This window comes from Sus scrofa, chromosome 7, assembly GCF_054392235.1.
Source record: "Sus scrofa isolate SSC_HxYL_T2T_F1_AM1 chromosome 7, Sscrofa_HxYL_maternal_Yorkshire_Landrace_v2.0, whole genome shotgun sequence".
Taxonomy (NCBI): domain Eukaryota; kingdom Metazoa; phylum Chordata; class Mammalia; order Artiodactyla; family Suidae; genus Sus; species Sus scrofa.
The window spans coordinates 73,065,508-73,089,902 of record NC_139389.1 but is presented as its reverse complement, the minus strand read 5'-3'; the positions used below and the strand labels follow the sequence as shown (position 1 = coordinate 73,089,902).

The following is a 24,395-nucleotide window of genomic DNA, read 5'->3' as shown; positions in this document are numbered from 1 at the left end:
GCTCATAACGTCAGGCGCTGGCCTCCAAGCACGCAGTCGTCATAGGGCAGCTAAAAGGGGAAAGAAAGGCATGTTAAACTTCCAGAACTTTGCCAAAGGTGCTGGGGTGATGGCAAGGGCTGCTACTGGAAATAACGCAAGTATTCTTGGACTCCGTTCCCTCTAACCCGAATCTGAATTAACTTCCTGGGCTGAAGTTTTCCTTTAAGGATCCTCTCCTTCAAAAAGAGCAAAAAAGCAAAAGAAAACCCCAGACCATAATCCTCCCCCTAAACCTACTCTTAGGACACTGCTTATGCTCCCTAATTTGAGATCCTCATTATGTTGAGACCCTCAGGAAAAGGAGGAGCTCTAGGGGTCCGAGAGCATTGCTTTTTGCAGACCCGTGAACAAGGTCATTGGAACTCACCTCATCCTCTGTGAACTCTGACTCCGTGTCATAGCTCTCCTCATCCTCGCTCTCTGGAAGCATCTGGAGGTTTTCTAGGGTCAGCTGGCCCAGCTGCTGCTGTATCCGAGTGCTTGGGCGGCCCCAGGTGAGCTGGTACGGGGAGTAGCCCTGGTAGGTGACTCTGTTGACATCAGCCCCACACTTCAACAAGAGCGACACCAGGTCGGGATTCTGCAGGTCCACCGCAAGATGCAGGGCGGTTCGGCCATTGCAGGGCTCCTGAAACCAAAAGGAATTTGAGATGCTTATGGCTGAGTCTGAGGTTTCTGCTAGCAGCAAGAGCATGTGATCTTATTGAGGGCTGAATGCCCTCCATCTGTAGGCTTGAAGTACCCACCTGAGCGTTGACATCAGCACCCAAAGACACCAACAGCTCCACAATGCCCAGGTAGCCATGGATCGAGGCTAAGTGCAGACATGTGTGGCCTAGAGGACCAAAAGTAACAAAATATAAGCACTTGTTGCCACCCTCACTTCTCAGAACTTTCACCTATTCTTTTAAGGGAGGAGGTCTTCTGAATTTGAAGAACCCAGACTCTGGGTTCTGAATGGACTTTAGTAAGGCATCAAATGCATACATGTTTTACTAAGGCCTTGATGCATACATGTTTTCTCAGCCTTTCACGTGTTGAGAGTTTACACCTTGCCTTAAGTCGGCCCACCTCTCCCTTGTCTGCTTCACGTGCCCTCTGATGCATAGGGCAGCCAGACTTACCATTGTAGTTGGTGGCCTGCAGAATGGAGTGGAGGTGCTGGGTCCCGCGGGGCTGAGTCAGGACTCCCACACTGGCCAGGCAGCCCTGCTCACAGGCAAGGTGTAGAGGGGTATTTCCTCGAAAGTCTCGGAGCTCAGGATCACAGCCAGCTTCCAGAAGTGCCTCAGCGATTTCTGGCTGGTTGGTGATCACCGCCAAGTGGAGTGGAGTCTACCAACAGAAGAGGGACAGAAAGGATAAGCCATGGATCAAACCCACAATCCATGTTCCCCTTGAACCCTAGAGATATCCTGGTTGTGCGTGCCGCTCCTCCCAGACAGATACAAGGGGTTAAGGAAACAGACGGGAGACCCCAGGTGGGCTTCGTAAAAGCCTCACCAAATCAATGGGATTTTTCCTTCCTCTCTAGGATGTTGGCTGATTCAGATGTAAAAGCTCAGGGCGGATCATGACTAGGGGCAGTTAATTGGGAAATCATTGGAAATAACTGTGCTAGATCCAGCTCCATCAAGGGGTCAGAGAGGCAGAACCCAAGAGGCACGGGGCGGGCAAGCAGCGCACCTGCTGCAGGTTGTTCTGGAAGTTAAGAAAAGCCAGATCTCCCTTCACTTGGCGGACCACTTCCATGGTCAGTGCCTTCTCTTCATGGATGATGGCCAAGTGCAGGAACCTGAGGGGAAGAGAGGGAAAACCCCCAGGGCTGGTGAGTGCACTGCGTGGGGCCCAGGGAGGCACAGCCCGCAGGGGATTGCGCAAGCCCGGGGTTTCTGGAGGCCGAGGCCGCGGTGTTTTCCGCGAGGTTATTATGAGCTGAGTGTTCCTGGCAGGCACCCAGGGACTTTCCGCCCCCCCCCCCTTCCCCAGGCGGCGGGCGCCGGCCAGACCGCCCCGCCCTCCCGCCGGGCCGGAACGCCCTGTACTTCCCCTCCCGCCCGCCAGCGGGGCAGAAACTCCCGCCCCCCCTTATGCAAGCGGGGACTTCGCGTCCCCGTGGCCGCCCCGCCCCCGGCCGAGGGGACCCGCAAAGGTGGGTGAGGGGTGGGAGGTGTGCACGGCTGCAAGGCAGAGCCGCGGGACCACGGCCCCAATCCCCGATCCCCGGCTCCCACGCGCAACCGTGCACCTTTGCACAGCCTCGGGGTCCGTGCACGAACCCCGATTCGCGGCCGCAGCGCGGGCCCCGCACCTCCGGCTGCAGGCCCAGCGCCCCCACCCGGCCCCGCCACCCGGGCCCGCGACACTTACGAGTCTCCGTCCTCGGTGAGCTGCTGCTTCCAGGGCTCGGCGCCGCGGGGCGCCTCCTGCGGCTCGAGGCGGATCTCGCGCAGCTCCTTCACCATCTGCTCGTACTCCTCGTCCTTCATGGAGTCCAGGCCGCTGTCGTGGCGGTCGTCCAGTAGCCGCTCCTTCTTGAGCGCGTCCCGGGGCCCCTCCATGGCCCACTCCTGGCCGGGCTCTGCGGGCTGGAACATGGCGCGATGAGGGTTTGGGCGCTGCTCCCTAGGTGCGCGGGCCACAGGCTGCGCGGCGCGCTGGCTGCTCGCGGTGGCTCGGGCGGGCGGGACGATGGCCTCGGACTGTTGTGGGCTCGGCAGCGCCGCCGCGGCGCCCTATAAACGCTGGCAGGGGATTTCTCCTGGGCGGGGTCAAGCTCGGGGAATTTCCAAGCCAGTCAGACCAGAAAAGAGAACTGGCCTCGTCCTCTGCTGGGGGAAAAAGAAGCCTAAACCCCGCGCCCGGGTTCATCAGAGAAACTCCCTGCGATGAGCCACTGGGGTCATGTACAGGGAACTTTTTAATGCACGCTGAGTGGCTGGAAAGTCCTCCCGACCCGGCCCCCTCCCCCGGTACTTCCCTGCAGCCTGCAGTCAGTAATCCTGGCCCTCTGCATGGAACCTTATTTTCCCTGGGGTTTCCCACGATCGATTTGATTTGGGGTCGTCGGCTGCTAAGATCCCAAGGATGGAGAACTGCTGGTTTGCTGACCTGCCGATGCTTTCCTTTTTTTTTTTTTTTTTTTTTTTTTTTTTTAATCTCTTGAAAATGGGAGTGGAAATGTTGGCTGGATCTAGGGATTCACTTCCCTAAACTCCTGGGGAAGGACACACTGAGGGTGGAAGGTCGCCGGCTGCCTCTGCGTTCCTACCAAAAACCAGGCTCCTGGCAGTGCAGGGACATGAACCTCCCCCCTCCCTCAAGCCCCCCTCAGGTAGAAGTCGTGAAAGCTTTAGCATTAACAGCGTAAATGCTTAGAGAACCCTCAAATCATTTCCTCGGTATGAACAGTCCTGTTGACTGGGGGAGGAGCAAGCACTCTGCCCTGGATGCTGGAAAATGCTGGATATGACTGGGCTATTTTTCAGGGAAAGCAAGGTGTTAATTTTTATAGCAAAGGTTGTAGATACTTTGCAGTGACAAAATAATTACTGAGGTCGTGTTCCTCCATTTGCACTGTGCTGCTGCAGAGAACCTACTTGTGGGGGCCGCTTTCTAGAAGCATTTGGAGAAGGTGGCTAAAGAATGGGTTGAGTAGTATTTTACCCAAGATTGGGCCTTATAGATGGCTAAGAAAGTAGTTGCCAGGCATACTGCAGGAGGCTCAGGGCAGCCCCAAGGTGGCCTTCATCCTGCCCCTGCTGGCTTCTTGGGGGACAAAGGAGGGGGCAGCAGTTGGACCTGTCCATGCCATATGGGTAGCTACTCCAGGTTCACCATGTCCAGGTCTCAGCTGCAGAAACAGAAGTATGCTCTCTGCCACATCCCCACCTCCTAGCCAATGAAAGGAATGCATTCATCTACTTCTAGAAATGGTCCAGGCCCTAATAAAGCAACTTGGATCAGACTTTTTCAGAAGGCACCCCAGGAAGCTTTTATAGTTTTGCAGAGATTTCTCGTGATTGTTGCAATCATCTTCAACTTGACTGGCCATGCACCAACCAATCCTTTTCCTCTCCTCATCTCCCCCTCCCCAATACCCCCACCTCTGATATCTGAATGTAGGGATGACAGACAGAATATGAGGGACAAAATAAAATCAAGAAAGAAATCTTTGGGGTAGTAACGATCACATAATAAAATGAAAACTGTCCAGGGAGAGACTCTGTATGTCTTTGTAGGCATTTGATAGACAAATACATCATTATTAGGCAAGGTGGCATGTGACGCTAAGTAGGAGATCTCACTTCCCAGCTCCACCCTTAATGAGCTGCACATTAGTTGAATGAATTAGCTACCTTTGCTATGGGGTACCTTCTTTTATAATAACAAGGTTGGATTTAATGATATTTAGATTTTTTTCCAGATTAAAAATGGTATTACTTGGAGTTCCTGTCGTGGCTCAGAGTAAACGAGTCTGACTAGCATCCTTGAGGAGGCAGGTTTGATCCCTGGCTTTAATCAAGGGGGCTAAGGATCTGGCGTTGCTATGAGCTGTGGTATAGGTCACAGATGCCGCTTGGATCTGGTGTTTCTGTGGCTGTGGCATAAGCTGACGGCCACACCTCCTGGGAACCTCCTTATGCTATGGGTGCAGCCCTAGAAAAAAGACCCCCCCCAAATGGTATTAATTGACCATGAATACTTGTATAACTTTGCTTAAGGGTGACCATGTCTCTTGGAAATATCATAGGATAAATTTTTAGAAAGACTCCAGTACTTTCTGCAACACATTCTGTTCTCAGAACTCATCTTGCAAGGAACAGTTCTGACTTTCCTAAAAAGAAACTGAAATGCAGAGAAATTTACGTAGGCATCCCAGAGCAGTTCATCTCATTTCTATCCCAGCATATTAATCATTTAGCCAAAGAGGTCATGGTATTAATATTTTTGAAAACACTTGGTGAAAGTGTGACTGAATACACTCTGATTTGGAAGATAATGCAAACTATTCCAATTGTTGGATAAAGTAGAATATCTGGGGATACTCCCATCTGTTAAAAAAAAATAAACTATACACACACACACCACACACATAGAAATATCAAACTCTAAGTGCCCCCACTTAAAAATACCTTAGAAGAGGATTATTAGCTGCAGGTTTAAAAATGATCATTGAACAAATAATCATGCAGAAGTCAAAAGTATCTCAGGAATGTGTCTTTGCTCCTCCTGTGACAGCTTTCTGTTGCTGCAGGCCTTGGGGAACTGGTGGTCTTTATTCCTGATTGTTTAGTGTGACACCTAGTGGTAAGAGTCAAGATTTGTCATGGTGCTTTGGAAATCTGGGGAGGTGCTGAGCCTGGATGACCGGTCCCTATGGTGGGGATTCCCAAGGAGGTACCTTTTGTTTTTCTGCAGCCTGGGAGACAGTTTTGAGTAATGTGCTCCAATAGGTTTTCTCTCTATCATATGCTCTGTATGGTTTGAATCAACAAACATGACGACTTCGGAGATGGAGAACATGCTTGGAAATCAGAAAGCACGAACAGATGGAGCAGAGGAAGACAGAAAAACTGATTTGGGGTTTAAAAAGATCTTTGTAGACTCTTGTGCACTTAAGGGTTCTCCCCACCTGGTTCTCAAACATTTGAGCAAATCTGGACCGTTTCAAAGATATTAAAGTCTGTTAATGTCATTTGGCTTTGGAGTTCCTGTCATGGCACAGTGGAAACAACCCAACTAGGAACCATGAGGTTGCGGGTCCGATCTCTGCCCTTGCTCAGTGGGTTAAGGATCTGGTGTTGCTGTGAGCTGTGGTGTAGGTTGCAGTCGCGCCTTGGATCTGGCGTGGCTGTGGCTGTGGCTGTGGCCAGCAGCTCTAGCTCCAATTGGACCCCTAGCCTGGGAACCTCCATATGCCCCGGATGCGTCCCTAAAAAAAATGTCTTTTGGCTTTATTTTCTTTTTAATGCAGAAGGTAAAGGAATGATTAAATTAACCTCAGAACCACCCAAGATGCAGCCATAGGGAAGGAGAGGATGGCCAGTGATGCTCGCCTGATTCACAGTGGCCAGGAGCACCATCAGGGCCCAGTGTGGCTGCAGGCCTTTGCTGTGCTCTTCCTGGGTGGGAGGTGCACAGTGTGGACTGAACTTTCTGCCTGACATGTCCTGTGGCCTGGCAGCGTGGAGATGTTTCTATAACTTCAGCCACGTGGTCCAACACATTTGGCTTTTTTCTCTTCTTTTTCTTTTCTTTTCTTTTCTTTTTTTTTTTTTTAGGGCCACACCTCAGCGTATGGAGATTCCCAGGCTAGGGGTCGAATCAGAGCATAGCTGCTGGTCTACGCCACAGCCACAACAACGCCACAACAATGCCAGATCCGAGCCATGTCTGCAAACTACACCACAGCTCATGGCAACGCAGATCCTTAACCCACTGAGACCAGGGATCGAACCCACAACCTCATGGTTCCTAGTCGGATTCGTTTCTGCTGGGCCACGACAGGAACTCCAGAAATTCTAAATTTATATTCTGCCTCCATCCCCAGGCTCAGTCTTCTTTCTTCCTGTGCTGATTACCAACTGCCTCATCCACCTGCCTCAGAACCTGGGGGTCCAACCTCTGGCTCTTTCCCAATAGAAAAGTAGCAGTCATGGAGTTCCGTCGTGGCTCAGTGGTTAACGAATCTGACTAGGGACCATGAGGTTGTGGGGTCGATCCTTGGCCTCGCTCAGTGAGTTAAGGATCCAGTGTCGCCATGAGCTGTGGTGTAGGTTGCAGATGTGGCTCGGAGCTCATGTTGCCCTGGCTGTGGTGTAGGCCGGTGCCTATAGCTCCGATTTGACCCCTAGCCTGGGAACCTCCGTATGCTGCGGAAACGGCCCTAGAAAAGGAAAAAAAAAAAACTACGATGACTTCAGGGTTTCTTTTGTTATAAATTCTGCAGTCTAATAGGGAACCAAGTTTTTGACTCAAATACCTTTCCTTAAGGGCCAGGACATCTTCACAGTTGAGCGATGCTGGCTGTGCGAGTCTGAGAGGGAGTAATGGCATCTATGACTGAGAGAATGTGTCTCTCACACTCAGACAATTTTTATTTGCCAAGCAGCACTTGGAGTTCAGCACAGATATCCCATTGTTAGAGAAAAACCATCAGCAAATGGATTTTGATGTGAAAAATTTCAAAATTTAAAGTGTTGCATAGAACCCCACAAAGTGTGTTCCTGCATCTTTGGGCTAAATCAAGTCTGCAGGCCCCGAGTTTACAACCTCTTTTTTGGCCAAGGTCTGATGTTTTTGTGGTGCTCTGGGGAGGTCCCCCACCTTCGGCTCCCTTGGCATTGCGGTGTCTCAGCTCCTCTGCAGCCTGAGGTTGAGGGTGGAGTGTGTCTGTCTAGGAAGTGCCATCTGTCCTGCAGGCAGGGCTGGCATCGCTAAGCCTGGAAAAGAGCATTCTCCCTCCCCCTAAAGAACTTGACCACACTGTGCTGTAAAGTAAGTGTAACAAGTTCAAAAAAGTTCTCCTTTTTTTCCTTAAAAAGACTATTTAGGCTTATAAAAAACTCATATGCTGGAGTTCCCATCGTGGCACAGTGGTTAACGAATCCGACTAGGAACCATGAAGTGGCGGGTCTGGTCCCTGGCCTTGCTCAGTGGGTTAAGGATCCGGTGTTGCCATGAGCTGTGGTGTAGGTCGCAGACGCGGCTTGGATCTGGTGTTGCTGTGGCTCTGGCGTAGGCCGGCGGCTACGGCTCCGATTAGACCCCTAGCCTGGGAACCTCCATATGCTGAGGGAAGCAGCCCTAGAAAAGGCAAAAAGACAAAACAAAACAAAACAAACCTCACATGCTTTCAATAAATATCTCTTTCAGGTGTTCCTGCTGAGCAAGTGCCTCAACCACGAGCTCAGCCTGCCTGTTGGGTGACTTGCTGCTCCCAGGGAGGGAGGCAGCCTGCACGTGGCCAGAATTCCTGGCTCGCTCTTTTCGCTGTTTGTTGGCAGTAACCGAATCATAGCTATAGGTGTGAGGGTTCATGGTCTCTTGTGTTCAGGGAGGACTAGTTGGATTTGGAAATGGGTGGAGGCTTAAGAGTACATTGCTTCCCCTGCATGCCAGTATGTTTGTTATTTTAAAAGATTTTTATGTTTATTTATTTATTTTGTCTTGTCTTTTTAGGGCTGCACCCGTGGCATATGGAGGTTCCCAGGATAGAGGTCGAATTGGAGCTACAGCTGCCAGCCTACGCCAGAGCCACAGCAACGCCAGATCCGAGCCACGTCTGTGACCTACACCACAGCTCTCAGCAACTCCAATCCTTAATCCACTGAGGGAGGCCAGGGATGGAAGCGACATCCTCGTGGATACTAGTCGGGTTTGTCGGGTTTGTTAACCACTGAGCCACAACGGGAACTCCTAAATTTATTTTTTAATTGAAGTATCGTGGGTTAACAATATTGTGTTAGTTTCAGGTGTACAGCAAAGTGGTTCAGTCATGCATTATATATATATATATATTTTTTTTCTTTTCCAGATTCTTTTCCCTTCTAGGTTATTACAAAATATTATGCTATACAGTAGGTCCTTATTGGTTATCTCTCATTTGCTGTTTTTGTCTCGGGTGTAAATTCAGTCTGAGTTCAGTCAGGGTACGAGGAGACTTAACAGCAGGGTGCTTCCACACAAAAGCCTGCGATTTGGCAGGATGTGGGACATACCTAAGAGGAGGTCCCTGCTCTTGGGCATTATTATTTTTTTTTTTTGGTCTTTTTTTTTGTCTTTTGTTGTTGTTGTTGTTGCTATTTCTTGGGCCGCTCCCGCGGCATATGGAGGTTCCCAGGCTAGGGGTTGAATCGGAGCTATAGCCACCGGCCTACGCCAGAGCCACAGAAGCGCTGGATCCGAGCCGCGTCTGCAACCTACACCACAGCTCACGGCAACGCCGGACCATCAACCCACTGAGCAAGGGCAGGGACCGAACCCGCAACCTCATGGTTCCTAGTCGGATTCGTTAACCACTGTGCCACGATGGGAACTCCTGCTCTTGGGCATTATAATCAGGTGACGGGCTCATGATCCCTCAGTGTCAGAGGCAAAAGCCATCACCAGAAACTGTATAGCGATGTGGACATTTTTTTCTCTTCTGTGGTCTGAGGTCTTGGGAATGGTTTAGGACAAAGGTAAACAGAATCATAGCTGCGTCGTAGATAATCACAGCAGAATCACAGATTCACTTCAGTTTATACCTAGAGTGAAGATTTCAGAACCTTGATCCTCACCCTTCTTTTGTAAGCACCAAGGTAATGTCTTTCCCAAACCTCCTTTTAGCCCTTCTGTTCTCTGGAGTAGAGCCCCACATTATTTGGATAAGTGTTAAAAAATGAGACATGTCCTGGAGTCTTATCTTTGAGGTTGTTAATGGAGGGTACTGAAAAAAAATTGACTCTTGAACGTTCTCAGGTTTTTTTTAACTTTTAAATTGAAGTATAGCTGATTTATACTATTGTGTTAGTTTCAGGTGTATAGCAAAGTGATTCAGAAATACGTATATTTTATTTATATATTTGAGATTATTTTCTGTTACAGATACTGCAAAATATTGAATATTGTTCCCTGTATTATACAGAAAATCCTTGTTGCTTATCTCTTTCATATGTAGTAATGTGTATCTATTAATCCCTTACTCTTAGGCTGATTTTTAAATGCTGACAGCAAATGAGAGACTGAGTAAGAAAGGTCACAGACAGAAGCCAGGGGCAGGGACAAAGGGGGAAATTGGCATGGAACATTTTTCCTTTGTTACCAGGTCTCGGCTGTCAGAGTCAAGTCCCATGACTGTGACAAAGGCCCTCTGGATAAGTCACTCAGCTTGGCTCTGAAATGCTCATTTCCTATATCCCACGGCTGTTTATATAGGCCACAGTTCGGGGATTATTTTACCAAGGACACCAATATTTTCAGAAAATGAAGTCAATTCGTGTGTCATTAAATCCTACATTCATTGACTGAAACAAGAGGCTGGGAGAATGCGGGTGGGCGTGGGTGCAGGTCTTGGTAAGTGATCTATATGGACATGATGATGGAAAGAGGGCAGGGAAGCATGGGTACAAACTGGTCACAAGGGCTCAGATCCACCTCCACCCCAGGTGGCCAGGGCATCAGCATAAGGAGGTCGAGGGAAGGATGAGGATTCACAGGAGAGAGAGGAGGCTACACTACAGGCAGGAGCAGGGAGTAAAAGGAGTTGGATAGGCAGCCACAGTGGAATTTTCCATCAGGAAAGGCAGGCTCCAGACACGAAGCGCCCAATATGGATGGTACTGTCTGCAGCGACATCTTCAGGCCATCTGTGGAATAACTTCTCCGAGGAATCATGTTCTTAAGGAGTGGATTTCAGGAAAGTTGAGGGAGGAGGTGCTCTGAGACTGGATATTAGGTGTGACTGTAGTGCATCATTTATCACAACCCCAGGGGAAAGCTGTGGGTGTTCCCTCTCTTGAAATCCCGATAGCTGTTCAGTTCATCCTACTTTGGAAATAACTCTAGCCCATCCTCTTCCATTTCCACTGCCCTCACTTTAGTGCAGGTCCTGTTTCACTATAGTAGCTTCTCAGTGTTTTACACATTTATTGAACACTTAGCAGGGCTGGCACTTGATATGCTTTATCCTATTTAGTCTTCATAATTATTCTCTTAGATGAGTATCATTATCTGTTTTGAAAGGAATTTGAGCCTCAGAAATTTTAAGTCACTCACTCAGAAGCCCAACGCCAACATTCAAGCCCATTGCCCTGTGTTGCCTCTCCCCTTGTTCTCTCCTTACTCTGATAGCAAGGCTCGATTGTTCCTATTTAAAAGTTTTCAGGAGTTCTCCTGTGGTGCAGTAGGTTAAGGATCCAGTGTTGTCATTGCAGTGGTTTGGGTTGCTGCTGTGGCGAGGGTTTGCTCCCTGGCCTGGGAACTTCTCCATGCCACAGGTGCAGCCAAAAGAATTTTTTCCCCAAAGATATTGGCACAAATTATATGTTGTATTTTCTATAGTATTAAAAATATACGAAGTTGCTATTGTGGCTCAGCAGTAATAAACCCAACTAGTCTCTATGAGGACGCAGGTTCATTCCTTGGCTTTGCTCAGTGGGTTAAGGATCCGGCATTGCCATGAGTTGTGGTTGCAGACACAGCTTAGATCTGGCATGGCTGTGGCTGTGGTGTAGCCGATAAATATATGCCATATGGTTTAAAAAACGTGTTTTAAAAATTCAAGTGGTATCAAAGGGTTACAATTACACAATTAAATCTTCTTTCACTAATACACACTTTTGTCTGTTATTTCCTGTAACAGAACTCTAGTGACCCACCGTGACCTGCAGGACAGATTCTGAATTCCTCAGATAGCATTTATAGTCCCCGAGAGTCAGAATCCACCCAGTCTGGCCCCCCTCGTCCCCATTTCTCCCCAGCTCCATCACTGCTTCAGCAGCCCTGGCCTTTGCTGGGCCATGTCCTCTGCTCTCTTTCTCTGCCTGGGTACTGACTTCTTTCCACTTCCTTGCCAGGACCTGTCCTTTCCTCTCTCCCTGTCCCTGAAATACTCTGCCTTCTTTTGAATCTTTCTAATTCATATGGCCTGGCTTGCACATTGGGCCTGAGGTCACAGGTTGCCTTAGATTGCTTAGTGATGGCCCAGTGTCCCCTTTTGACTCTAGTTAGACACAAGGATGGGGGCAGGAATGGACACTGCTGGGGGGAGAGGACAAAAATCTATTTCTTCCGAGTCTCTCTGCTCCAGTTCGGTGTTTGAGGTGGAGTATCCTCTTTGCTTCAGACCTAATGTAATTGTTCTTTGACTCTTCTTCTCTGATAATACCTCACTCTTCATCCAATCAACTCTTCTCTATCTAGACATTAGCTCAGAGCTCATCTCATTTTCCAAAGGAAGAAGGCACTGAGGAGGAAAGGCTATTAGGAGGACAGGAGGTCAAAGCAGGGCCACCATAGAACTCAACCCATCCAGGGATGGAAGCATTAATAAGAGGAGTCAAGCGATTATAAATAGACCTAGATCGTGCCCCCTTCTCTTTTTTCCTCTCTGCTGCCTGAGAGTTAACCTCTGGGCTGGGGCCCAGGGTAAGAAGGCAGACGACTCCTCCTCAGAACCTTCAGTGCAGAGATAGATGAGGTCCTGGAGGCTTGCTTATGACTTGATCCAGCTCCCCAGGACAAGGGAGCAACAGGGAAGTTGGGGCAGAAGCTCTAGTTGGAGAAACAGATAAGCATTTGCCTAGAGCATCCCCTGTGTCGAAGATCCTTCGGCGACACAGAATGAGGGGAAGGAGGCTGAATGGGAATCAGTCTGATTGATTGAGAGGTCACCCAGCAGGGCGACACCTCACTAGAATGCCCATCAATGTGCTGCAAGGCTGAAGGCCCACGCACACATGGCTGGCTGGACCCACTGGAGGAATCTTGGTCCTTCCATGGTGATGTTTCAGAAGCAGCGGCATTTCAACACAAAAATCATACCTCTAGAGCTTGACCTAGTTTAACAAAGCATACATCAACTAACATTATCAGCATTTAAAACAAAAAGCCCGGAGTTCCCGTCATAGCTCAGCGGAAATGAATCTGACCAGCATCCATGAGGAGGCAGATTCATCCCTGGCCTAGCTCAGTGGGTTAAGGATCCGGCGTTGCCGTGAGCTGTGGTGTAGGTCACAGATGTGGCTCAGATCCTGTGTTGCTGTGGCTGTGGTGTTCTGATTCGGCCCCTAGCCTGGGATCCTCCACATGCTGCGGGTGCAGGCCTCAAAAGACAAAAAATAAATAAATAAATAAAACAAGCCCATTGGCATACCAAGAATGATATATGATGCTCAGGCAACTTTTAGAACAATTCATTTTCCAGATGAGTTTTCTTTCTTTCTTTTCCTTCCTTCCTTCCCTCTTTCTTTCTTTCTCTCTCTTTCTTTTTCTTTCTTTCTTTCTTTCTTTCTTTCTTTCTCTTTCTTTCTCTCTTTCTCTCTTTCTCTCTTTCTCTCTTTCTCTCTTTCTTTCTCTTTTGGCTTTTTAGGGCTGTACCCATGGCACGTGGAATTTCCCAGGCTAGGGGGTCAAATCAGAACTGCAGCTACCGGCCAACACCACAGCCAAGGTAACTTGGAATCTGAGCCATCTCTGTGACCTACACCATGGCTTACAGCAATGCCAGATCCTTAACCCACTGAGAAAGGCCAGAGATTGAACCTGCATCCTCATGGATCCTAGTCAGGTTCGTTAACTGCTGAGCCATGAAGGGAACTCCCCTGGATAAGTTTTCTTAAAAAGGAAATCAGAGAGGAGTTTAAATTATCCAGTGCAAGCTCCAAGTCTCATAGTCTGATCACAAAGAACTTCATCCAAATAACATGACATCTAGGAGTTCCCTGGTGGCCCAGCGGGTTAAGTTTCTGTCATTGTCACTGCTGTGGTTTGGGTTGCTGCTGTGGAATGGGTTTGATCCCTGGCCTGGGGACCTCTGCATGCGTGGGTATGGCTAGAAAAAAAATAACATGACATCTGAACATATACTCAATTGTTTTACAAAAGTAGCACAGGAAGGCTATTAGATGCGTTAGAAGTCAGGGCAACTTGGCAACTTTCCGCTGTTAAAGGTTTTACCTTCTCACTTCAGGTCTTTATTCTCACTTCAAGTCTAGCAATTGTCAGGCCAATCCGGGGTGATTCATATTGGCAACAGCAGGATTGAAAATTAACATAGAGCTGTATGCGAGGGGTGCTGTCTGTAGAGGGTTGAACTGAGGCTAAAAATAGGTGGGGGTTCCTGGGGAAGGCTCCTTCGTGGCCACAGGCACCACAAGAGGAAAACTCACAGGGGAAATCTGCCCACAAGAGAGGACAAAAGCCCCCGCCTCTGTCACCCCTTTTGCCCCACAGGAAAAGCTCAAGGTGACAATGAATTTGGTGCTTTCAAAATGTCACAGCTCCCACACAGACAGGCTCGCCTTCCTCCCCACTCCAGACCTCCAATCAGAGGCTTGCTCTCTGGGTAAATTCACTTTCTTAGTTTCTGCTGCAGGATCAAGCATAGAGGTCTGTCCCTAATTGCCTGGAGCTGTGTTTAGTTAAAAGGACTAAAGGGAATGCCACATATGGTTTTACATGGCTATTACGAAAAAAGGAATCTCTAGAGAAAAAGGTATTACATATAGAGAAAAAATAAACATTAATTTTTCAAGCTTTTATTAAGCACTTACTTTGTGCCAGGCACTGCTGTGGTCTGAAGGTACAAAGAAAAGAAAATAAGCTCCTGGCTCCTAGGGGACTTATACACTGGTGGGGGAATAGGGGACTTGTACACTGGTGGGGAAATAATGAGGTAATGGAAAGATTCTAGTAAGGAATGATAAATGCTGAGACTGAAGTAAGAATAAGAGAACTCTGGAAGTTCCCTGGTGGCCCAGCAGTTAAGGATTTGGCTTTGTCACTGCAGTGGCTCCAGTTGCTTTCAGGTTCAGTCCCTGTCTTGGGAAGTTCCATATGCCTTGGCGTGTGGCAAAGAAAAAGAAAGAAAGAAGAGGACAAGGTGCTCTGGGGACATAGAACAGGGGAAGCCAAGGCTGCATGGAAGGATTGGCCAGGACAGCTTTCTTTAACAATTTGAAATATAGCTGCAGTACAGTATTGTATAAGTGACAGGTGTGCAAAATAGTGATTCACAATGTTTAAAGGTTATGCTCCATTTATAGTTATTGTAAAACATTGCTATATGCCCTGAGTTGTACAGTCTATCCTTACCTCATTTGTTTTGTGCACAATAGTTTGGACCTCTTGGTCCCCTACCCCCATGTTGCCCTTCCCCTCGTCCCTTTCCCCCTGGTAACCACTAGTTTATTCTCTATATCAGTGAATCTGTTTCTTTGTTGTTGTTGTTATACTCACTAGTTTGTTGTATGTTTTAGATTCTGCATGTAAATGATATCATACAGTATTTGTCTTTCTCTGTCTGACTTACTTCACTTAGCATAAGAACCCTCCAAGTCCATTCATGTTGTTGCAAATGGCAAAATTTAATTCTTTTTTATGGCTGACTAGTCCATTTTATGGCATATATATGTGTATATATAATACTATTACATGTCATATTATATGTGATATGTACATATACACATACACTTATACACACATATCACGTCTTCTTTATTCATTCATCTGTTGATGGACACTTAGGTTGCTTCCATATCTTGGCTTTTGTAAATAATGCTGCTGTGAATACTGAGGTGCATGTATATTTTTTGAGTTGGTGTTTTTGTTCCTTTCAGATATATGCGCAGAAGTGGAATTGCTGGGACATATGGCAGTTCAAGTTTTAGGTTTTCTTTGGCCATGCCTGTGTCACGCAGAAGTTCCCGGGTTGGGGATCGAACCTGCACCACAGCAGTGACTCGAGTCACAGCAGTGATAATGGTAGATCCTTAACCACTAGGCCACCAGGGAACTTCCCAGTTTTTAGTTTTTTTGGAGGAAACTCCGTACTGTTTTCCACAGTGGATGCACCCATTTGCATTCCCACCAGTAGTGCACAAAGTTTCCCTTTTCTTCACATCCTCACCAAAGTTTGTTATTTATGTTCTTCTTTTTTTTTTCCTGGTTGCATCTGTGGCAGGTCAAAGTTCCCAGGCCAGGGATCTAACCTGTGGCATAGCAGCAACCAGAGCCATGCAGTGACAATGCTGGATCCTTAACATCTAGGCCACCGGGGAATTCCTATCTGTATTCTTTTTGATGATGACCATTCTGACAGATGTGAGGTGATAAAGGGCAGCTTTAAGGGACAAGTAGGAGTCAGAAAAAGGGGAGGAAGGACATACCAGGAGAAGGTGGAGTCCGTGGCAAAGCCCGAGGGTGTGGAACAAGCAGTTGCAGGTGGCTTGGTATGCGGTGGGGGGAGATGAGGGTATCAGGTGGAAGGAGATGAAGCAGGGACAGGTTGACCAAACAAACAAGTTGGACTGGTGCCTTGAGAGCCATGGTGAGCCTCTAGAATACACTGGTGAGGGATGTTACGTGGTGTGCTTCGGAAGACAGTGTGGCAAGTAGACTGGATGGCGGATTACATGCAGTGACTGGAAAGCGAGGAGGAAAGGTGGCCAAAGAGTTCCAAGAACAAGGATCTACAGATCTTTGTGACTGGAGGTGAGGGAGGGAAGGGGGAAAGGTAGGAGCTATCGGTTTTGAGGGCCCAAAACCGATAGCTCTGTTCTAGACCCTCTTCTGGGCATGGGAGATACAGTCCCAAACTCTGCCCTCACAGAGCTTACATTGTGCAGGAGACCCAAACACACTGAATAAATAAGTCAAATGTAGAAGACAATAGTCAGAGAGTTTCTGTTGTGGGTCAGCAGAAACAAACCTGACTGGTATCCATGAGGATGCGGGTTCGATCCCTGACCTCAGTGGATTAAGGAATCCGAGTTGCCGTGAGCTGTGGTATAGGTCACAGATGTAGCTGGGATCTGACATTGCTGTGGCTGTGGCCGTGGGGTGAGCTGGCAGCTGCAGCTCTGATTTGACCCCCTAGCCTGAGAATTGCATATGCCATGGGTGTGGCCCTAAAAAAAAAAAAGAAAAAAAAGAATACATTAGTGAGAGTACTTAGGGGAAAAATAAATCAGAGAAAGCAGTAGAAATGTCAAGACAGGAGGACACACTGACATTTTAAGTAGGGTGGCTGGGAAGGTGAGAGGGCAACACTGAAGAAAAGACCTAAAGGAAGGGAGAGCTGAGGGCGTGGACAATGTTCAGTAGGTGCAAAGGTCCTGAGGTGGGTGCACTCTTGGAGGAGCAGCAGGGAGTCAGGGTGGGTGAAGTGGGGTGAGTCAGGGGAAGAGTAATAGGAAATGAAGTCAGAGATCCCAGAAAGCCAGGTCAATGCTGGGCTCTTAGGAGTGGGTTTGGAACATTTAGGAAGTTCCTCCCCAAAACGTCACTCTGCTTCTCTGGTACTAAACTGTACTATCTGCTTGTGAGGGAATATTAGGTCCCAAATACTCTCCCGATACTGAAAGCTGCTAGAAATTGTCTCCACCAAGTGGCTAAGGAGTTTGCTCAGCTGCCTGTTTCCCCCTACCCCCAAACTGAATACAGACCAGGCTGGAGAGACAGACCTCGGAGGAAATGTGTTTTTCTCTGACCACCTTTTCTGTGTGTAAGTGCATATCTCGCCCTCCCCTTCCTCATCTATGCCCTGCCCCCACCCAACCTTTTCACTCAGTGCTGAAAGAATTGCCCTGGCAACATCTGCCACATTTTTTCTGTATTACAAATAACATTGTCTGTGCTTCTGGGAAAAAAGGACCCCACCCATATGAGTCGTGGGCAGTGGCTCAGACTTTCAGTTTGTCAGCCTACATTCTTTTTATGGTTGAGAGTTTTGGGTCCTGGCCCACCCCACAGCCACCTGTACTGGGGGCGGGGAAGACTCACTAACACGTTAAAGGACAGATGAGAATGTTTGTTGCTCTGGAAGGTGACAGAATTTATATTCAAACACATAGCAGGCAAACTACTAGGCTTGACGGATCATGATCCTAATAAAAAATTTTGCATTTTCTTCTGTTCTCACCTACACAGTTGGACCTGGAATAGAATTGAATCTGGGGCAGAGCAAAGTGTTTGAGTGTTGTCTGTGGGGCTAGGTCCTGCCCCAAAACATAGGGCTAAAAAGATGCAGTCCTGGGCTTTAGGAGATTATATCCTAGGTCTCTGAGAATGGAGGGAGATTTATGAGAATTAATGTTTTCCCATTGGTACATGAGAAATTAGCTCTAGCAGAACAAAGTGAATTCTAAGCTTCCCTCACAATTTGGTTTTGAGTCTTCAGAGACCACATTGGTTTCCTTGAGTACAATACAGTTTTGAAGTCGCATTGGCGAATTGTCAAGGTATCTGTGGGGGAAAAATTATAAAGCATGGGATTTAAAAACAAGTTTTAGAAGTTTCCTGGTGGTCTAGAGGTCAGAACTCTGTGCTTTTACTGCTGCGGCCCGGGTTCAATCCCTGGTCTGCCACTGCACATGGGGGGCGGTGGGGGGAGGCAAATTTTTTTTTTTAAAGTTTGCCCTGCTGAGTTTTTTTTCTTTCCATGGATTCTAGGCGCTTAGTGGCCCACACAGGGTAGAGGGTGAGTTTCTGGAGGTGAGTTCCCCATCTCTCTAGAGCAGGCCCTCTGTCCCACCCAGAAAAATATACCACTCATGGGCCACTCCAGGAGCCTAGGCAATTGGTCCTGCTGGGGGCTCTTTGGGGTAGGGACTTTTTTTTTTTTTTTTTTTTGAGCCTTAGAATCTTAAATCGTGGGGACCTAAGTGATCTTTAAAGGTCATTCAGCACAACTACTCTTTACATTTAAAGCCTGTTTCAATATTCTCACCAAGTCATCGAGCAACTTTGGTAAAATACCTCTAGTGTTTGGACTTAGGAATGATGCTAGGTGAGAGGGGAGACCCCCAGTTCCACTTACTAGAAAGGCCTTTGTGCTGGAGGTGAGTTTTGATGTGGTTAATCTGCTCGGTTCAAATGTAGTTCAGCTCAATTGAAAGTGAGGAAAAGGAAACTTGGCTAATGCCTCTTTTCTTTTGCCAAACGAAACAGTGTTGTGGATGGAGACTCAAGGGTATCTTTTTGGAAAACAGCTAAATGGCAAACACCCTACACTCGTGTTTCCCTTCTAATTAAAAAACAATCCCAAATGCCAGACCACAAAACAGCAAAATGCTTCACAGTGCCCCCACCCCAATAAGCCGTTGTGCCTTGTTTCCACCAACAAAAACAAATTTTATGGCCCAGTCTTTACATGAATCACTCCGTGGAAATGGTAGCAAATGCAATCACCCCAGACAGCTGCAATTATCTAAATGTCTCCCTATTAGCCATTTGAATGGTTGAAGCCTTATAATCAAATCAGTGAATGCTAATTGAAATCTAATAGAGCCAACATCCATGTGATTAGGTATCAGAATTTGATTCCAATATTGTTAAATTACAGACAAGGCCTATCAAGCCACATAAAAATAAATTTTAGAACCTCAATGGCAAAAGGAGATGGATTCTTTCAATAAACAGGGATCAAACTGGAATTGGTTTGCACTGTGTCACCGCCACCTACCGGGACTTTGTGGAACTGCAGAGACAATTTTCCCTTGAAAGTGGGGCCCAGCTCTGTTTTCCTCATCAAAGAGCTAGGTTTCCTGACAATCAGGCAAGAGAAACTGCCCACGTTTTGTAATTCTGTGGCTAAATGTGATAAGCGACCGTGGAGAATATTAATAATGATTATCTCTGGAAGAAGTAGCCAAGAAGATCACAGCTGGGAGGGTGTATGTTGGCGAGAACTAGAAGTTGGCTGGCCCAGGTAGGATCTGAAAAGGGTGTGCTGCCAATGAATGGCTGGAGACATGAGCCTTAACACTCCCCATGTCCCAGCTGACTCCATCCCCCCACCCCCACCCCCAGTATCTGCTACTAGAAGATCCACTTACTGTTTGTATTACTTCTGGAATAAATTACATGTACTGAATCTCTACTGTGTTACGAACACAGTCTCAAAAATCCTGTTGAGTAATGGTAATATAAAATGTGGTCCCTTCCTCAGGGAGTTTATGAGTTCTCTGAAGAGGTTAAAGAAAAATACATGATGTCTTACAATAGTAATTAAGAACTGATTTTTGTCAAAAGAATGCTTGGGACATAAATTTTTTTTATTGAAGTATAGTTAATTTACAATGTTGTGTTTCAGGTGTATGGCGAAATGATTCATTTGTATATATGCATATATATAATATATCAATATATATACATATATGCTTTCCATTATAGGTTATTGTACGATACTGAGTATAGTGTCCTGTGCTCTTCAGTAGGTCCTTGCTGTTTGCCAATTTTGTATAGTAGTGTGTATACATTAATCCCAGACTCCTCATTTTCTCTCCCCTCCACCCTGGTTCCTCTTTGGTAACCATAAGGTGGATAGAAAAGTTTTGAAGCTTTGCACATATGAGATGCCTTTATTCTATGTTCATGCTGGAGACAATACACCTGGATAAAGTATACATTTCTCTCACTCGGTGAGTGCATAGGGAAACTTGACTGTAAAATATATGTCCCAGGAATTTGAAAGGTAGTGGAGGGATGGTAACTTATTTACTGATTACATAGAAACTTAAGGTCTCTATATGTGCATGCTGAATTTGGCCTGAATTAGCCCTGACTTTTTTCAAACTTTTAAAATTGTAAAATGCACATAAGGTAAAAAAATGACTGTCTTAACCACGTGTAAGTAACAACTTGGTATGAATTATATTCATATTGTTGAGCAATCATCCATCCCCAGAACTCTTTTCTTCTTGCAAAACTGAAACTCCACACCCATTAAACAATGAATCCTTATTTTCCCCTCCCCCAGCCCCTGGCAACCACCATTCTACTTTCTGTCTCTATGATTAGAGACAGAAAGTAGAATGGTGCCTCCTACAGATAGAATCACACAGTATTAGGCTTTTTGTGATGGACCTACTTCCCTTAGCATAATGTACTCAAGGTTCATCCATGTTGTAGCATGTATCAGCATTTCCTTCCTTTTTAAGGCCGAAAAATGTTCTCCTGTATGCATAGACCACATTTTTGCTTATTTATTCATCTGTTCATGGACCTTTGGCTTGTTTCCATAATTGAGCTATTGCGAATAATACTGCTGTGAATGTGAATGTACAGCTATATCTTTGCTTGTTTGTTTGTTTGTTTTGCTTTCTAGGGCTGCACCTGTGGCATATGGGAGTTCCCAGGCTAGGGGTCTAATCGAGATTTGACCCGATCTGACCCGTAGCCTGGGAACTCCCATATGCCACAGATTTGGCCCTTAAAAGGGGGGGGGGGAAGGGTCTTTTGTGGGGGGTGGGGGAAGTACCAAATTGCTTTATTTGTATGAATGGTACAAAAGAACTTGAGTTGGAGTTTCCGTGGTGGCACAGCAGAACGTAATCCAACTAGGAACCATGAGGTTGTGCGTTCTATTCCTGGCCTCGCTCAGTGGGTTAAGGATCTGGCATTGCTGTGGCTGTGGTATAGGCTGGCAGCTACAGCTCCTAATAGACCCCTAGCCTGGGAACCTCCATATGCCTTGGGTGTGGCCTGAAAAGGACAAAACAACAACAAGAACTTCAGTTGATGTTACAACTTCTAGAAAATGTAAAGATAACCCCAACATGCAGGCACTGTCTTGGTGACCAGCGATGTCACCTAAAGGATCTGGTTAGCCAGTCTCAGCCTTAGCTCTCATTATCACCGTCTCCCTGGGTGTGCTTGTCAAAGAGATACTCTTCCATGCCAGATTCAGAGCCCCATCTTGTGCAAATCAGTTCTGTGGTCCCCACTTCCTTGCATTTCCCCTGCTCATTCAGGTCATGAGTCTCAGTGAAGTCCACACTGGAGGTTGTTTTTGTCAGTGGCCACTATGTGCAGCTCCAGGAGTGACTGATTCACACTTTCCAAGTGTAAGACACACACTCTTGCATCAGCCCTCTGTCCACGTCCTCATGATCTGGTTTCTTGATATCGTAGAGGAAGACTTGGTTACCTCGTTGGTTCTGCAGCGTCATCAGTTTCTCAGGGTGCTCCCTTTCCTCTTGAGATTGGCGAAGAAACTATTTGGCAAAATTCTTCAAAGCTACCTCATTGTAGTCACAATAGGAGGAAATGGATAAGTAGAGGTAGGAGGTGTAAGGCTCCAGGTTGATCTGGCAACTGATGGTGGCCACTGAATCCCAGTGATAGTTCTGGCCCATCAGTGAGGAACCTTGGTGGTCAGGGCAGGCAACTGGGCAGTGGGGGCCTGGGGGCAGTCTGAGAGCACTGTGAGGAGGGGGTGGAGGGCTGGCTCTGGGCACCAGCAGGCATGGGCGAAGCAGGAAGCCATGGTTGAAAGTGTCCTTTGATGCACACAAGTTTTTAATTTTCACAAAGTCCAACTTGTCTATGTTTTCTTTTGTTGCTTGTGTCTTCAGGGTCCTAGCCAAGAATTCATTGCCAAATCCAATGTTGTAAAGCTTTTGCTGTGTTCTTCTAAGAGTGTAATGATTAGGTCTTATGTTTAGTTCTGTGATCTATTTAGAGTTAATTTATATATATGGTCTTTAGGGAAGAGTCCATCCACCTTCATTTTTTTAACATGTTGCTATCTGATTTGCCCAGCACCATTTGTTGAAAAGAATGTTCTTTCCTGGTTGAATGGTCTTGGCATCCTTGTTGCAAGTTAACTGACTATTTATGCAAGGGTTTATTTCTAGCTATCTATTCTATTCTGTTCATCTGTATGTCTGTCTTATGCCAGTACCACACTGTTTGATAACTATTGCTTTGTGGTAAGTTCTGTAATGAGGAAGTATTCCTGAAGGGGAAGGCTCTTGTTTCACAGAAGGAATTCACAGAAGGAATTCAGAAGTGAGATGGAAGTTGAGAAAGTAAAGTAAGGCCACATTTAAGTGAGAGATACACCTCTTAAGGAGAGGTGGGCAGAGAGGCAAGCAGTTGCCCTGTGTTTCTTTGTGTTATAAGAGCCATATAATTGCATTGGCAGAGTAGTCACTAGGAAGGAAGGGTTTGGGGGGGTCCTATTCCCTGACTTTCATTCCAGCTACACCTTCCTGAAGGTTCAAGAAGGGATTTTTGTCCTTATTTAGCTTTGCTTGGAAGTGTCATGATGTCAGTGCATGATGGGTGGTACTTATCTGCAAGGCTAATTTTATTGTAAGGAGAGCATAATGAACAACAGGTTACATTTTTATTTTTTATTTTTTTGCTTTTTCGGGCCGAACCCCTGGCATATGGAGGTTCCCAGGCTAGGGGTCTAATCGGAGCTACAACTGCTGGCCTACACCACAGCAACAGCAATGCAGGATCCAAGCTGTATCTGCGACCTACACCACAGCTCACAGCAACACCAGATCCTTAACCCACTGAGCAAGGCCAGGGATCAAACCCAAGTCTTCATGGTTGCTAGTCAGGTTCATTAACCATTGAGCCATGATGGGAACTCCCTTATAATCTTTTTTATTTACATAGACTCACAGTACTGTCCCCACTTTCATTTATTTTAGTAATTTGTGTCGTCTCTCCTTTTTCCCAGTCATTCTAGCTAAAGGTTTAGAAATTTTGTTGATGTTTTGAACAAAAAGAAGTGATTTTTGGTTTCATTGATTTTCCACTATTTTTCCTATTCTTTATTAAATTTATCTCTGCTCTAATCTTTATTATTTCCTTCCTTCTGCTAGCTTTGGGTTTATTTGTTTTTTCTTTTTCTAGTTTCATAAGTTGTAAAGTTAGATGATGATGATGGTGATTTTGGCCACACCTTTGACACGTGAAAGCTGCCATAGTAACTTGAGCCACAGCAGTGATGACGCCGGATACTTAATCTGTTGAGCCATCAGGAACTCCTAAAGTTGGATTCTTGATTTGGGATCTTTCTTCTTTTTTAATGTGGGTGCTAATAATTATAAATGTCACCCTTTCACTTTGGCTATCTTCCATAAGTTTTGGTATGTTGTGTTTTCATTTTCATTAGCTTCTAAGCATTATTTAATGGCCTTGTGATTTCTTCTTTGATTCATTGGTTATTTAAGAGTGTGTTAATTTCTACACATTTAATTTCTACTAATTTCCAGTTTTCCTTCCGTTCTTGATTTCCAACTTTATCTTGTTATGGTCTTCTTTCAGTTCTTTGAACATCTTTAAGACAGTTTTTAAACAATGCTTTATTAATAGGTCTGCCATCTGGGACAGTTTTGTTGGGTTTTTTTTTGTTTGTTTGTTTGAATGGGCCAACATTCCTGTTTCTTTGCATACTTTGGCTTGTTTTTTATTTTTGAAAACACGAACATTTGAATCTAATGATATGGTGACTCTGGAAATCAGATTCTCTCCCTTCCCTAGGGTTTTCTGACTTTTGGTTTTGTTTTGTTCTGTTCTATTATTTTATTTTATTTTAATTGCTGTAGGCATCTCTGGCAAGGATCAGACTGAGGTGTATATAGACTTACTCTTCTAGGGTCTCTTTTGAGCCTGTGCCTTTTCCTGGGCGTGTGTGGTGACTTTCTAATTTCTCCTGTATATACCGTTGCTTTTTTTTTTTTTTTGGTCTTTTTGCCATTTCTTGGGCCGCTCCCGCGGCATATGGAGGTTCCCAGGCTAGGGGTCGAATCGGAGCTGTACCCATTGGCCTACGCCGGAGCCACAGCAATGCCAGATCCGAGCCGCGTCTGCAACCTATACCACAGCTCATGGCAACACCGGATCCT

The 24,395-nt window shown here is 46.3% G+C and overlaps 1 protein-coding gene and 1 pseudogene across 1 annotated transcript; both read right to left on the bottom strand.

The window, feature by feature from the left end:
* Positions 1-2: 2 nt before the first annotated feature.
* NFKBIA (NFKB inhibitor alpha) lies at positions 3-2,639 on the bottom strand. Its single transcript, NM_001005150.1, is given in 6 exon segments — positions 3-50; positions 410-670; positions 789-877; positions 1,167-1,377; positions 1,729-1,837; positions 2,413-2,639. Coding segments are annotated over 6 exon segments (945 nt in total).
* An 18,729-nt stretch (positions 2,640-21,368) lies between these two features.
* The window catches only part of LOC146401662 (ferritin heavy chain pseudogene), a 110,679-nt pseudogene continuing 107,652 nt past the window's right edge, over positions 21,369-24,395 (bottom strand).